At 36.8% G+C, this 14,898-nt stretch overlaps 1 protein-coding gene across 1 annotated transcript in view; it reads left to right on the forward strand.

Annotated features, from left to right (window-relative positions):
• Positions 1 to 14,576, forward strand: part of LOC117305204 (major facilitator superfamily domain-containing protein 4A-like) — a 59,005-nt gene extending 44,429 nt beyond the window's left edge. The window contains exons 6-10 of the mRNA XM_033790024.1: positions 1,533 to 1,709; positions 3,794 to 3,941; positions 7,488 to 7,558; positions 10,127 to 10,244; positions 14,061 to 14,576. Of these exons, the coding sequence (XP_033645915.1) occupies positions 1,533 to 1,709; positions 3,794 to 3,941; positions 7,488 to 7,558; positions 10,127 to 10,244; positions 14,061 to 14,275 (729 nt within the window). The 3' untranslated portion in view covers positions 14,276 to 14,576. The remainder of the gene's footprint in view (positions 1 to 1,532; positions 1,710 to 3,793; positions 3,942 to 7,487; positions 7,559 to 10,126; positions 10,245 to 14,060) is intronic.
• Positions 14,577 to 14,898: the final 322 nt, after the last annotated feature.

Genomic DNA, 14,898 nt, shown 5'->3' on the forward strand with positions numbered 1-14,898 from the left:
GGGTCGAATCCCACCAGATTGCATTTGCCTTTGTTGGTTTTTAACCCATGACCTTTGCAATGCTAGAGCAGATGTCGTAAGGTTGTTGGTTCGAAACCCCACCATAGTGATTTGCCTTTGTTTTTTTTTTGTTTTTTTTATACTTTTTTTAACCCATGACCTTTGCATTGATTGAGCAGATGTCACCACTTAAGGTTGTGGGTTCGAATCCCACCAGAGTGATTTGCTGGGGGTTTTTCTCTCACTAGCGTACTCAGGAAAGTACTGAGTATAGTGCTTTTAAGCACACATCGGTGTATGGGTAAAAAACAAATTATAGTGTGATTTAATTATCATCTATACTGTTTGGCCGTTGGCTTACACCCCCAGGCAGTCATCAACATCCGTTAAACAAATTAATATTTCACTGAAACGGATTTTGAGCTTCAAAGGGCGGTACTTAACTTAATTTCCAACTTACAGGATATGTTAGTTTTGTAGGAAACTCATTCATTCATAAAAAGGAATGAAAATTGCTTTGTTACATGCAACAAGATCATGATTGATATATAAAAAATATACAATGTAAACAGGCAATGTTAGGTACAATTGAAGATATTTGATTTAAAAACAACTATCAAAGACAAACAATCTGAACAAGATGAGGGAGAGCAACGGAGGTGATACAAATAATGATAGAAAATATTAAATTGATTGCTGATCATTAGGTAGACAAATGGAACATTGGGGACTTATGCATTTGAGTATCTGCTTGTTCTGGGCCCATAAACAAAAAGTACAAAAAAATTGTGCTTACCAAAATTAGGTTGCCGAATGTTACATTTAGAATTTGTGACTGGTATTCTGCTCATTATTGCTATAAGCAGGGATTTTTCAGCAGTATTTGAAATTGGGCCCTTAATGATTGCCATCTTCCTGTCAAGCATTTATTGAGTGATAATAGTGTTTATACTTTTTGAGCGGGTCATCATCATTTTGTTCTGTAGATTTCTTTTGAACTGGTTTTACAATGATATAAAATTGGTTTGATACCACCAGTGTCATGTTAACCGGTGCATAACAAGTACCTTCAAAATGCCGGAGGGAACATGAAAATCTGTTCATACAAAACATTTATAATCTTTAGAAATGCAATGATGCGGCAGCAGTCAACAGGTTTTGCGTGTGAAGGAAGTGAGAAAGTTATGGGTTATATGTAGGCTTAACCTAGGGGTCATGGTTAATGACAAGGGTAACAATTTTTATTTAGGGCCGAGGCTATTTTTGCACAAAATAATAACGTTTTTGTTGTTTATGATTTTAATTTGTATCATATAATTTCCATATTTTTTTTATCATCACAAACCGTTGTTATCTTGATGAAATGGTGGTATATAAAACGTTTTTGTATTGTATGGTGTTAAAAGGTTCACCAATAAAAAGAAGGAAATTCTTATGGCACCACAAAGTTATTTTAAAAGTGTCTGGTTAATGGAGGCTGAATGTTATGCTTGACTTTAGTGACATGACCGACTTAATTTGACTCTTTGCAGGCAGCTTATGGAGGTTTCATCTTTGCCTACGCCATGAAGAATCAAGCCATTGAGCTATCGGCTACGGACAGTGCGTATATCACGTCTGTCTACTGGGGGAGCTTTGCCCTGGGCAGGCTAGTGTCCATCCCTGTATCGACTAAGCTTAGCCCAGGAGCTATGCTTATGTGTAATCTGGTGAGTGGGGGAAGAAAGGGGACTATTTGCATTAGCAGCTGTTACAATACATTCACTTGAATAGTACAATGCACTGTCATCTCACCTTTGATGAAAACCTCTTACAAGGACTTGTCATTCCTTACCCTCCCAATTTCGTAGAGCTTCTGAAGCAAAAGAAAAAATAAGGTTACCAGTCAAAATACCATGTCTTTCAAGGGAGTTGTTACTCTTACCCACCTTCTTTCATACTCTCTTAATGTAAAAGAGTGAAAAAGACAACTCTTTTTCGAGTAGTCTTCCACTCTTTTACCTTGAAGTTTGCATCTTTTTGAGTGATTTTTCACTCTGTCCTGGGTTGAAACCCCTCTTAAAAGAGTGAAATAACCACCACTCTTTTTGAAGAGCCATAATTATAACGGACAGCTCGAAAAGTAAAGAGTGGTGTTTTTCACTCTTTTACTTTAAGAGAGTAGAGCAAGTATTGTTTGAAGATGAGAAGAGTATACTGATCTAAACATGTTGTTCAAACACAGGTTCTTCCAAGAACCACCACAGCTCACTTACAGATTGATGTTCGTGGTGACTTCGCAAACCTCTCTTTATGTCAAGTTGCAAATCCTATTAGGACCAAAGGAAGGGTCGAATTTATATAGCAAAAATTATAATACTTTATAAAACGGAAAGAAAATATATTGTAAAACATGTGTTTTTTCAAGTTCTCAGCTACAAGACCTGTGGATCAGTGAAGGTTTAATTCTTTGAGAAGACAAATCCTCGCTTATCTATCGAAAGATGACTTTATACTTGAGTTTAACATAATCCAATGGGTCTCATCCAAGCATTTCTTTTAAGTTCCAATTTCTTGACTTTTATTTGTGAACTATTATAGGAGGAGGGTTTTTATTTTCCCATCCGTATCTGACTCGACGTGGACTATTGCAATGTCATGTAACGTATCCAGTAATCTCTGCCCAAGGCAAAATCTTACGCCTTAATCACAATCAGCCATCTCAAACCTTCATGTTTAAATCTGATAAGTTCACTCAAGATCTGTTTCTCTTCGTTTTCCTCGTCTTCAGATCCTTGTAACTCCATGAATTATGGAGAGGTTTTTATTTGCGTACTTCGGTCAAAAACTGTGCTTCTGTTTTTTTGCGTTGGCGTACTTGTGAAGGATTTTTGTTCAATGATGTATTCCGCATGATTTATCCCATTGAGGGTTGTTGTGATGGAGTCCATTTTTATGTAAGTCTGGGCGTGGGAGTATTTTAGCAGTCTTTCACAGGACCACCAAATAATTTTGCAATTGTTTGCGCGCCGTCTCGTTATAATCAGGAGGTCACAGGTGGAGATTCTGTTTCCTTTGTTCACAAACACTTTAAAGTCTTAAAAGTCAGACAAGTTTCCGTTACTGAATGGCATAATTATTGGGCTTGCTGTTTTTGTTTTATTATGGGACACCACTTTCCTTTAGAAAGCCGTCATTATAACTTTTTCAGGAAGGAGACACAAGATTTTGTAGGAATATTTGAGACCCACTCTTGCCCAACCAAACTTCTCAGTATTTATCATAAATACATAATGGCTATGAAAAGCTCAAAATTCTGCAAAGAGGTTTTCAATTCAATAAACATTTATTTCGGTATTGTTTTGTTTTAGTCTTGATTCTGATTTCAGAAACAACAATTCTAAAAAGTATTTTGGGAAAATGTTTAGTTTTCACGTAGACATCTTGCAGAAGACTTCGCAAGCTCAAACAGCGCCTTTGCTGAGGTCAATGATTGACCTTTTATGATTGGTTGATAGTGGTGCGCAGCACCCCCCCCCCCCCCCCTATTGGTAACCTATAATAAGATATCGCGAGCAGTGCACCTGGAGCTAAGCTGACTAGGGTGCAGATTTTTTGAGCAAGCGCCTACATTGGCGGATACCGGCGCTATACAAGACTTCGATTATGTAATGTAATTGGTCTAAAAACCAAAATATCACTTGGGAGATGTCGTCAAAATGTAGGGTAGGTAGGTCACATTCAATGTACAAAAGTATAAAAGCAGTTTGTCTGAAGTATATAAATCAACATGTTGATATCTGATTCTTTGCAGCTTGGGTGTTTCGGTGCTCTGACTCTCCTCTTGTGTATGCGTGATAACTATGTAGTCGTCTACATCGCGTCCAGCATCTTCGGTCTATCCTTGAGCAGTGTCTACCCCACAGTCATCGCTCTTGCTGAACAGTACATTCACATGTCAGGTAGAACTCTTGCGTTATTTATTCAGTGATTTGAAAGAAACTAAATACTGTAGTGTCCATCTCCTAAACCCTCGTCACACGACTGAACCAATTCCCTGGACATGTAATGCCCATGAAAAACTCCACACTTTTCTCCACACAATTCTCCTTAAAAATTTAGCACTCTGTATAAATGCGAACCCCAGAGTTGTCTGGCTTAAAGACAGTGGCCACTATTGGTAATTGTCAAAGACTAGCCTTCACAGTTAGTGTATCTCAACATATGCATAAAATAATAAACCTGTGAAAATTTGAGCTCAATCGGTCATCAAAGTTGCGAGATAATAATGAAAGAAGAAAACACCCTTGTCACATGAAGTTGTGTGCGTTTAGATGGTCGATTTCGAGACCTCAAGTTCTAAACTTGAGGTCTCGAAATCAAATTCGTGGAAAATTACTTCTTTCTCCAAAACTATGGCACTTCAGAGGGAGCTGTTTCTCACAATGTTTTATACCATCAACCTCTCCCCATTACTTGTCACCAAGTAAGGTTTTATGCTAATAATTATTTTGAGTAATTACCAATAGTGTCCACTGCCTTTAACCCTATTTTTAAGCAGGGGTAGCTCATTTTCCAACAGCTTTTTTGGGTTCAAGTGTTACTTATTCAGGCTTGTTAGTTCATGTGGGCAGCAATTTTGTTGAGGGTAAGCAATTCAAATGTGAAATGAGCAACCAACTTTTCCCATAAACGTCACAGGAAGCAAATTTAAATATATATATATATATATATATTTTGGAGTGAGTGTGTGTAGCTTCATTTTAATAAATAAAGTGGTTGTGATTGCTACCATAAGTACACCAGAAAGATAAAGTTCTGACAATCATGTTTAAAATTTGGACTAATAAAACTTTCTGGGGGGGGGGGGGGCAAATTAAACGCGCAGTTTCTAGTTGTAAAAGCTAAAGCACAAGACCTGTCTGGAATGTTTCTCTTGAAACACCAAATAACAGAATGAGGCATCCTAAAACCACAAAGTTTTTTTTTCTGTTTGGAAATATTATCGCTGAAAGGATATGTAGACAAAATGACAAATGCAGCTGTAGGTAGACAGTGTCAATATTAGCAGAGAGATATCAATAGATATTTAATAACATCTGTGTTGGCTGCAAAGTTAATACTTGCCATGTTTGCTTTATTGCCTTAAAGCCATTGGACACTATTGGTAATTGTCAAAGACTAGCCTTCACATTTGGTGTATCTCAACATATGCATAAAATAACTAACCTGTGAAAATTTGAGCTCAATCGGTCATCAAAGTTGCGATATAATAATGAAAGAAGAAAACACCCATGTCACACGAAGTTGTGTGCGTTTAGATGGTTGATACCGGGACCTCAATTTCCACATCTGAGGTCTTGAAATCAAATTCGTGGAAAATTACTTTTTTTCGAAAACTATGGCACTTCAGAGGGAGCCGTTTCTCACAACGATTTATGCCATCAACCTCTCCCCATTACTCGTCACCAAGAAAGGTTTTATGGTAATAATTATTTTGAGTAATTACCAATAGTGTCCATCACTGCCTTTAATTGTGTGGGTGCTGCGTGACCATTATTTGTTTCACTTTGACAGATACTGGTGAGGATTAAAACAAACAATAATTGCATCACATTTGGTGATTTGGTTGTTGCAGCTGTTATATCTTTCCAGTAATTATACCATGGGACTCTCAAGAGTGACTAGGGCAGGGACCTGTAAGCCTGAAGATAACTGTAATGAGGGAGATCAGTTTTGGATGTTTGAGGGAAACCCCCAAATGGGGAAACCCATGTAATCAGAGAGAGACTTTGAAATTCAGGAATGGTGGACACTTTTGGAGTGCACTGTTTGGTTTGGGTGTAAATCAATAAAAATGACTCAACCTAATAGTGTCATAGTATTGTGTCCATCATAACTCAACATGACTTAAAAGGCAGGGAAGAAACTACTGAGCCAAACTGTAATCTCAACCTATCTGCTGGGGCAAAACATAAACAAAAGATTGGGAAGTTTTTCTTACTAAGTTGTTTTTACTGTATTTATGTTAGTTCAGCCATGTGGTTTGTATTACATAAATGTACTCTAGCTTATATAGTTTACGGATGGCACAAACATATGGTATGACTTTGTCACCTCACAAAGACTATTCTTAAGTTTTTATTCTGCTTTTTTGTCACTGTGAGAGTGATGGTAAACTATGCGAAATGGTTCTTTTTGTGTTACAAACTTTGAAAATAACGTGAAAGAGTCACTACTCTTGGTTGCCAATGATGCATTGAATAGCTATCTGAATATTCTTGACCTATACAGAAAAACCTTGAACTTTAAGCGCTACTGCTGCCACTTTGGCAGTGGTCGCTACCCTGGTACCCTTTTAAAAAATATATTCCACGGTTAATTCTTCCATTAAAAATCGCCCAGGCTGTAGTTTACATGGCCTTGCCCTTTGCAGGGAATTGAAGATCCCTTGAGCTTCTTGATTTTGTAAAGACGTATCCCTGAAATGCTTGTTTTGTTCTGATGTATGATTGTTTGAATGACTTTGTTTAAAGGCACTGGACACAGTTGGTAATTGTCAAAGACTAGCCTTCACAGTTGGTGTATCTCAACATATGCATAAAATAACAAACCTGTACAAATTTGAGCTCAAGTGGTCATCAAACTTGCGAGATAATAATGAAAGAAAAAAACACCCTTGTCACACGAAGTTGTGTGCGTTTAGATGGTTGATTTCGAGACCTCAAGCTCTAAATATGAGGTCTCTAACTCAAATTCGTGGAAAATTACTTCTTTCTCGAAAACTATGGCACTTCAGAGGGAGTCGTTTCTCACGATGTTTTATACCATCAACCTCTCCCCATTACTCAGCACCAAGAAAGGTTTTATGCTAATAATTATTTTGAGTAATTACCAATAGTGTCCACTGCCTTTAAAGGCACTGGACACAGTTGGTAATATTGCCAAATACCAGTATTCTCACTTGGTTTATCCCAACATGCCAATAAAATAACAAATCTGTGAAAATTTTGACTCAATTGGTCATCAAAGTTGCCCGAAGTCTTTTAATATTTGAGTGAGGAATTACCATAGAGTTATATATATGAACTAGAGGGCGCACTGGCCTTTATACGCGGGCAGGCGGCCATGTTCTAAGTTGACAAAACTGGCATCCCACAGCGTGTGCTTGTGTGGCCATTTTGTAAGTTGAACAAAACAGCATCGCGTAGCGTTCAATAAACACAAACTCCAACGTGTGTTTCATATTCAATGCGCGTACATAATGGCGCGCGCGTGTCTCCTTGCGGTACCGTCGTCTTTGTGCAAGAAGCATCACCCTTGCGCCCTCTAGTTCTTATATATAACTCTATATCTCTCAAAAACTACGTTACTTTAGAGTGAGCCGTTTCTCACAATGTTATATACTTTTAACACGGTGTTCCAATGCTCTTTTTTACTAACAATTATTTTGAGCATTTACCAGTAGTGTTTAGTGCCTTTAAACTGCATGTTTTTATCTTGACCAGGATTTGTAACTAGCTGTGTGGTGATTGGAGCAGCCACTGGGGAGATGGCATTTCCTGTCTTAGTAGGAAGGGTGAGTTGAACATTTCTGATAAGCCTTGCAGCTCTCTTAATTAAGGCATTGTCAGTAGTTTATGAAATGCGTTGTCAGTATATATTATCAAATATCTGATAAATGTGCTATCAATATATTGCTTCTGTGCTATCAATATCTTGTTTCTGTGCTATTCATTTACTATTTTTGTGCTACCAACATACTATTTCTGTGCTATCAATTCAATGTGCTATCAATATCTTTTCAATATCTGATTTATGTGCTATCAAAATGTTATTTCTGTGCTATCAATTTCTTATTTTTGTGCTATCAATGTACTACTTCTGTGCTATCCATATAATAATAATAATAACAAATTTTTATATAGCGCATTTCACAATAAACCGTATCAATGCGCTTTACATTAGTCCCCTGGTCATTGGGTCAATAAACATCCCTTTAATCTTTCTCAGCTCCCAATAGGGAGTATACAGCCCCAAGCTGCCGTGGCGCTCCGAAAGCTTTGTCATTCACAATATCAACCTCTACCCTCGCAGGTACCCATTTATACCCCTTGGTGAAGAGAAGCAATTATAGTAAAGTATTTTGCTCAATTAGGACACAAGTGTCACAACCGGGGTTCGAACCCACACTTGTGATATCAATATCTTATCAATGTGCTATCAATATCTGATTAATGTGCTATCAAATATATTATTACTGTGCTATTGGTATCTTTTTATGTGCTATCAATATCTTATTAGTATGCCACAAAATATCATAAATGTACAATCTATATATTATCAATGTTTTGTCAACATCTTATCAATGTGTTGTCAATGTGGCCCAACTTTGTAGCCCTGCCTACCAAAGGCAAAGAACTGTAATCGTGACTCAGTTGCTCTGTAAGCTTCTGAAAGTTAATGTGTAACCCAAATAATTAAAATGCTCTACGAACGGTGATGGGACCTGTGAAATAGAGTCACAGGGGTCAATAACCTTTTTTTTACTTGGCTGAAAAGAGCATACCACAAGCTACATTTTGACATCTTACATACTTGTGTCATTTTTTTGTAATCAAGTTAAAACCTTTTGAACAAGAAAAACTATAACCTGAAAATGTTTATTAATATAAAAACATCAGATAGTGTAAAGGAAACAAAGTACACAAGTAAAAAATGGTCTGAAATAAACCCCGACTGTTATCATCTTTGTTGACAAAAAAGGGAAATATTAAAATATTGACCCTTTGTATCAGGAAACCACATAAGTCACAAAAAAAACCTCATTTTTAATTTTGTTCACCCTCCCAACACCCAACAGCTCTGGCGACTGGCGACTCATTTACATAGAACCCGTCACATTTAAGTTTCGCATCTTGAATTTATCTTGAATTAACACTTCTGAATTTATTGGCTGAGCTGGCATGTAGAAAAGCCTTATTAACCATTATTATCACAGGAATAAGGGTATACCTCCTCCCCTATTAATGAGAAGAAAAAAAAACCCAACCTTTTCGTGAAGTCAAATTCAAACTGACATCGTCAACTTCTGGAGCAGACTCGGATTCATTATTGGTTCTCTTTTAGCGGCTGTATTTTCTTTCCAAACCAATTTGCAGAATGCAGGTGTTTCCTTGAGGGAGCTTGATGAAGCTGTCCAATGTCCCACATGAACTAATATTTATGACCCAGTTCTGATGGGGGGGGGGGCACCTGAGCAAACATGGCTAGGCAATATTGGTGTATGCTGTTATTTCAAACAGATGGAATGGACCCAAATTTATATTTAATCCAATATTGATTCAATAATTCTATTATCAAAACATATAAATATTTTTTTGTTTTTGGAAGCCAGTCTAATGCAAGATGGAGTGTTTCAGTTTTTAACATTTTGTACTTGTATTGCCAAGGTGTGTTGCATTTTCAGTTTATTTTTGAAGTTTTAAACTGGGATCCCCACCTTTCACTTTGTTGTGATACAAATAATGAAAACTGTAGGCCTACATGTTATTGGTATTTTTAATTATTTTTTAATTAATTATTTTATTTTTTTTTTTTTTTTGAGGGGGGGGGGGGATTATCAGCTTAAAATGCAATTTTCCTTTTTTTATTACAGTGTTTCTTTTGGTGAATGTGGTTATTTTTTGTTTGTTTTATAGGAGAGGGTGCAATCTGTATCTTTTGTATATCTTTTGTATTATTTATTTTTGCAATTTAAAAAATGTACATGTCATTATCTATTTTTAAGACTATTGCAATGATTTTGTAGTTTGACCTTCGGGTCACAAAGTTTGTCAATGGGAGACTTTCTGGGACGACAGAGGGCAGCAGACTTACCGGGTAAATCCATTGTTCTCAGAATTGTGCGCATGTTCAGAACTACGTAAACAATGGAAATTTACCCGGTATGTCTGCTGCCGCCTAGCGTTGGAAAGTCTCCTATTGTATTCAAACTCAAATACAATTTAAACAAAAAATGAAAATTGTACCTAAACTTGTGAGTGTTTTGGGAAAAAAACCGCAAACTATTTACTTAATTTATTTTTATAAACTTAAGTTTACCATGATGATAAACACTTATAAGTTGTTTGATTTTCTTGTGCAGGTTTTCTTCCCTATACAGCCTTACATCTTCCTTATATTCTGTGAGATAGTTAGTGTCATCGGCATCATTGTTCTCATCGTGCTGTTTCTCTTCGGCTATTTTCCCAAGACACTTCCAGGTAAGATCCTTGTTGCTATTTGGTTTGCAGTAACACCATGTATGTGTCTACTTGCCAGGTTAAATTTGTTCTTTTAAAGACTTTAGAGAACTGTCTTGCCATGTATTCTACTACCGCAAAGTACATTTTCAGATTTTTGGGAGAATTCTCAGTTCTGAAAAGAAGTTTCCTGTTTTTGACCATAATACCTGGGCGGCAGGTAGAACTACTTCTTTAGCTTTCAAGATCGTTATTAACTTCAGTACCGCAGAGTGGGTCCTTAATTGGTCTCAACGTTTCAACTAGCTTGCTCTATTCAATTCAATACAATTTAATTCAACTGTTTTATTGTCACACATATACATATACAGTGAAGATCACTTAGGCCTGCGAGTCTAAGTCTAAGTCATCGTTGTTACTGTTTACATTTTACTTCTTTTTGTTTCTTACTGTGAAAATAACCCAATTGTTTATCAATGGTTCATTTACATCAAAATGTGATTGCAAACTGCGTACCAACAAATGTGACTTGTATTGAAAATGGGGGCACAACCAGAAAGGCCACAGCTTGTGGTAGGCAAGCTCAGACAAACCAAAAACACATTGGACTAACATGAACGTTAACAAGTATAGTGATAATAGGTATGATATTTAACATATACAGAAAAGACTCTATGCAAAACTTAAAGACACTGCCGTCGATTTCACAAAGCTCTTCCTAACTTAAGATGAATCTAAGAACTTAGGACGAGTCCCAACCCTGCACTGTAGCATGCAGACTTTAAGACTAATCCCAAGTTAGGACAAGTGAGATAAGACGAGTCCTAACTCTTTGTGAAATCGACCCCTGGACACCTTTGGTAATTGTCAAAGACCAGTCTTCTCACTTGGTGTATCTCAACATATGCATGAAATAACAAACCCGTGAAAATTTGAACTCAGTTGGTCATTGAAAGTTGCAAGACAATAATGGAAAAAAAAATAGCCTTGCCACACGAAGTTGTGTGCTTTCAGATGCTTGATTTCAGGACCTCAAAATCAAAACACTTTTTTCTCAAAAACTATGTTACTTCAGAGGGAGCTGTTTCTCACAATCTTTTATACTACCAACAGTCTCTCATTACTCGTTACCAAGTAAGTTTTTATGCTAACAATGATTTTGAGTAATTACAAATAGTGTCCACTGCCTTTAAGTGTAGTCAGAGGGATGCACTTTAAAACAATATATAGGATTAAGCAAAGGGGTTCCATTTACACAGGGTGTACACACATGTGTATTCAAAAAATTAAAATAAGGTGAAAACTTAACTCTAAATTATAATCTTAAAACCAAACACCAAATATGTGATTTTTGTTGGTACAGACAATGACTTATATGACCCAGTTAGAACAGGTAAGTTTTTAACCTCCAATCTGCCCACATACAGCGTTCCAGTTTGATGTTTCAGTGAGCACTCATAACATAACAATTAAAAGTTATAAGGCACTATCCCATCAAGATTTAACACTAAAAAACTTCCTGGAGAAATACATATTACTAATAATAGTATCAAAGTCTTATACAGCGCACGTATCTACCAAACAACGTACTCAAGGTGCTGAGTATATACAAACTTTCAGAATGGTAGGTAATTGCAGTGATGAATTTTGGTATAGTATTTAATTTGTTAATAGCTCATTTAATCAACGAATAAGTTCAATATACTTTACATAATTATTACAAATACTGGTACTCAATTAAAACAACGAAATATTGAAATACATTAAAAGCTGATTAAAAACATTGGAAGGCCTACAACAATAATAACTAGGCCTGTCTCAATTTTTTCTTGGCTTCATACAGCCATGATCTACAATGAGACTAAACAGGACTCAAATTCTCTATTGGACCACATGCCTCAGGCCAGTAACCTTATAGGCCTGGCCAGTTAAACTCATGACTGGAAAAGTCCGGTGGTCTTGTGTTTTTTCAATTGAAGACAGTCAGAGCACACTAATCGAAACGTCGAGCAGTATATAAACCAGCTCTGCTCATCACAGAACCGACACTACTCACAAAGAGATTGTACAATGTGTCATCGCAAACACTACGTACTTTGAATAATAACACAGTCACTGTATTCAAATGTTGACTTTGAGTGTCATAAAATGCCTTTCAATTCTATACAGTACTGAAGTATTAATGCGATTGATGATTTTGTTTTTGTGGGAAGAGTGACACCTTTGTCAAAAAACAAACACAGTTGAGTTGTTTTGTTTTGTTAAGATACGTGTTTGACATTTTGTGAGTTTGACACTCTGACAAGATTGACTAACCTTGCAGTGCGCATATGTACAGGGATGCGATTTTAATTTTTTTTATATAACTATGAAACTATTCAATAACTATTCAAATTAATAAAAAAATGAAGATGAAACCATATGGAACAACCCGTTTGCAGAGTAGGGTTTTCAAAACCAAGATATCTGCATGGAAGCAGGCTACATACAGCTTTGGCGCTCGCAAGCTTTCACCCTTTGTGCTCATAGTTCAGGTGTTTTTTTCAACAGCCTATCACATCCCAGTATGTAGCTGATACACATCCCAACTGGTTCATGGCTGGAAAGACTCTTAATGTTCCCCCGCCGGAAAGCCACGCTAGAGTGGTTGAGACGCAGGGGGTAGTATGGGTCTAAAAGGAAGCAAACATAAGACAGATGAGCAAATGGCCTCCGAGGAGACTTATAGAGAGCAGACCGTATTAATCTTCTTAGATGTTTGAAGTGGGTGATTGCATCACGTCTCAGATGTAGCCATGCCAGGCTGGTTGTTTGTTAGCTTAGGTTAGACTCCTCTGAGGCTGGCATCCCACTAGCGCTAAAAGTTGCTTGTACAGGGCGAGTCAAATGAAGTGACGACCGAGATATATGATTTAAAATCAAAACAACAACTGACACTCAAAACCCCAGTGAAACACATATTAAACAAGCATTCTTTCCTGTTTAATCTTTAAAAAAGAATGAATCAAATTGATCCTTACAAGAGAAGTTTTGCCTGTTTTACTGAAATCACTCATGTTTGTAGCTGTCCAAGGGCAGGGCATTAATTTTAGTCCACAGCTAAAACGCTTACTGTACATTACATTTGTTTTGTCAAGTATTCAGTAGACTCCTTGCAAAATGAGTACCTTTGAAACAGACCTAACCCTTCTTAGGAATGATCAATTTCTTTCATTCTTTTTTTTCTGCTAAGCAGGACAGAGTGCTTGTTAAATATAATTTGTTATGCTTAACTGAACATTTTGAGTGTCATTTGTTTGTTTGAAAAAAAAACATCACTAAAATCCCGGTCAACTTCTTTTTTTCTCAGCCTATGCCCTATTAGAAACTGGGAGTGGGGTTGGCGTTATTAAGAGATAAAATGTGTGTCGATGGGGGAGCAAGGATGGGTAAGCCTTTAGCACAGATTATTTGTGGACATCATTGAATATTCAGCGAACGTGATTGATATTTTAATTGCAAAGTATACCTTGATTGTAGATGTACAGAATAAAATTAACGTGTAACAATTTCATTTCAAAAGGTGGTTGCCTTTTTTTGATATCACTGGAAATCCAGAGCGATATGTCCTTCCTTAAAAAAATGAGAGAAAAGACTAAAGAATCAAAAAAAAAAAATTTCTTGAACAACTTTCATTAGCTTTGATTAACACGAAGCATGAGGAACATTGGAACTATTATGTTTCCCCGCAAAATATTGGTGAATTGATTTTTTTTAACTTCTCCTTTCCTTCTCAATTTCTGCTTTTATTGAATTAAAAAACCTGACTTTAACCCACTACTGTTTTTGATGATACAGCTGTGGAGAAAGCCCAGAATGCCTACATGTGGTGTCGTGCTTGCTGCATCACCAGCAAATCCCAAGGTCTGATGGCCGACCATTCCATGTTCTTCACCAGCCTGGCAGACACTCAAAAAGCCTACACGGTGGTTGGCTCGCCGGAGCAGATCCCATTGGACAACGTTCCCGTCTCCACGGCAACGGTTGCCGAGGAGAGCAAGAAGGAAACATGATGACGGATGTGGTGATGTTCCCATGGCGATGTGGAAGAGATCATATTTTGTGTACCCAGAGGTTTAAGCCTTTCTGTGTAATCCGTGGTAGATTTGAATTCAATTATAATATGTATCTTGGGTAAGCTTATATCCACCTTAAAATATAAATGTCAATATAAAAGGGGCAAGCGTGTAATTTGTCTTGTTTTATTCAGGAGTTGCTCCTGATGTTGAGATAATTCAATATACCTTTATCATGGTGCAGCCATCTTCATTTTTCCCCCATTGATAACAATGTAACCAAACCGAGGCTGGAAAAACAAAAATGTCTGGTTCTTATTTGCATAATGATAATTAGCATTCATTATTATTATTCGATACAAGGAACATGACCAAGATGGGGGTAGCACAATAAAGGTCTATTGGTCCGTCTTCAAATCTTAAGATTATCTTGAAAGAGGCAATATTGAAAGAGGCAAAGTTGCCGTCACAGAAGAAGGAAGTCTTCTAGCCTTTTTGACTAAAAACCTCTATACCTCTAATATTTGTGTTTTCATACCAAACTCACATTTATTTCCATACTTCATGAAAACAGTACAAATCCATAACAATAGTGTATAAAGAATTGTAACCAATAAACA

Source organism: Asterias rubens, chromosome 2 (genome assembly GCF_902459465.1).
Source record: "Asterias rubens chromosome 2, eAstRub1.3, whole genome shotgun sequence".
In the NCBI taxonomy this organism is placed as follows: domain Eukaryota; kingdom Metazoa; phylum Echinodermata; class Asteroidea; order Forcipulatida; family Asteriidae; genus Asterias; species Asterias rubens.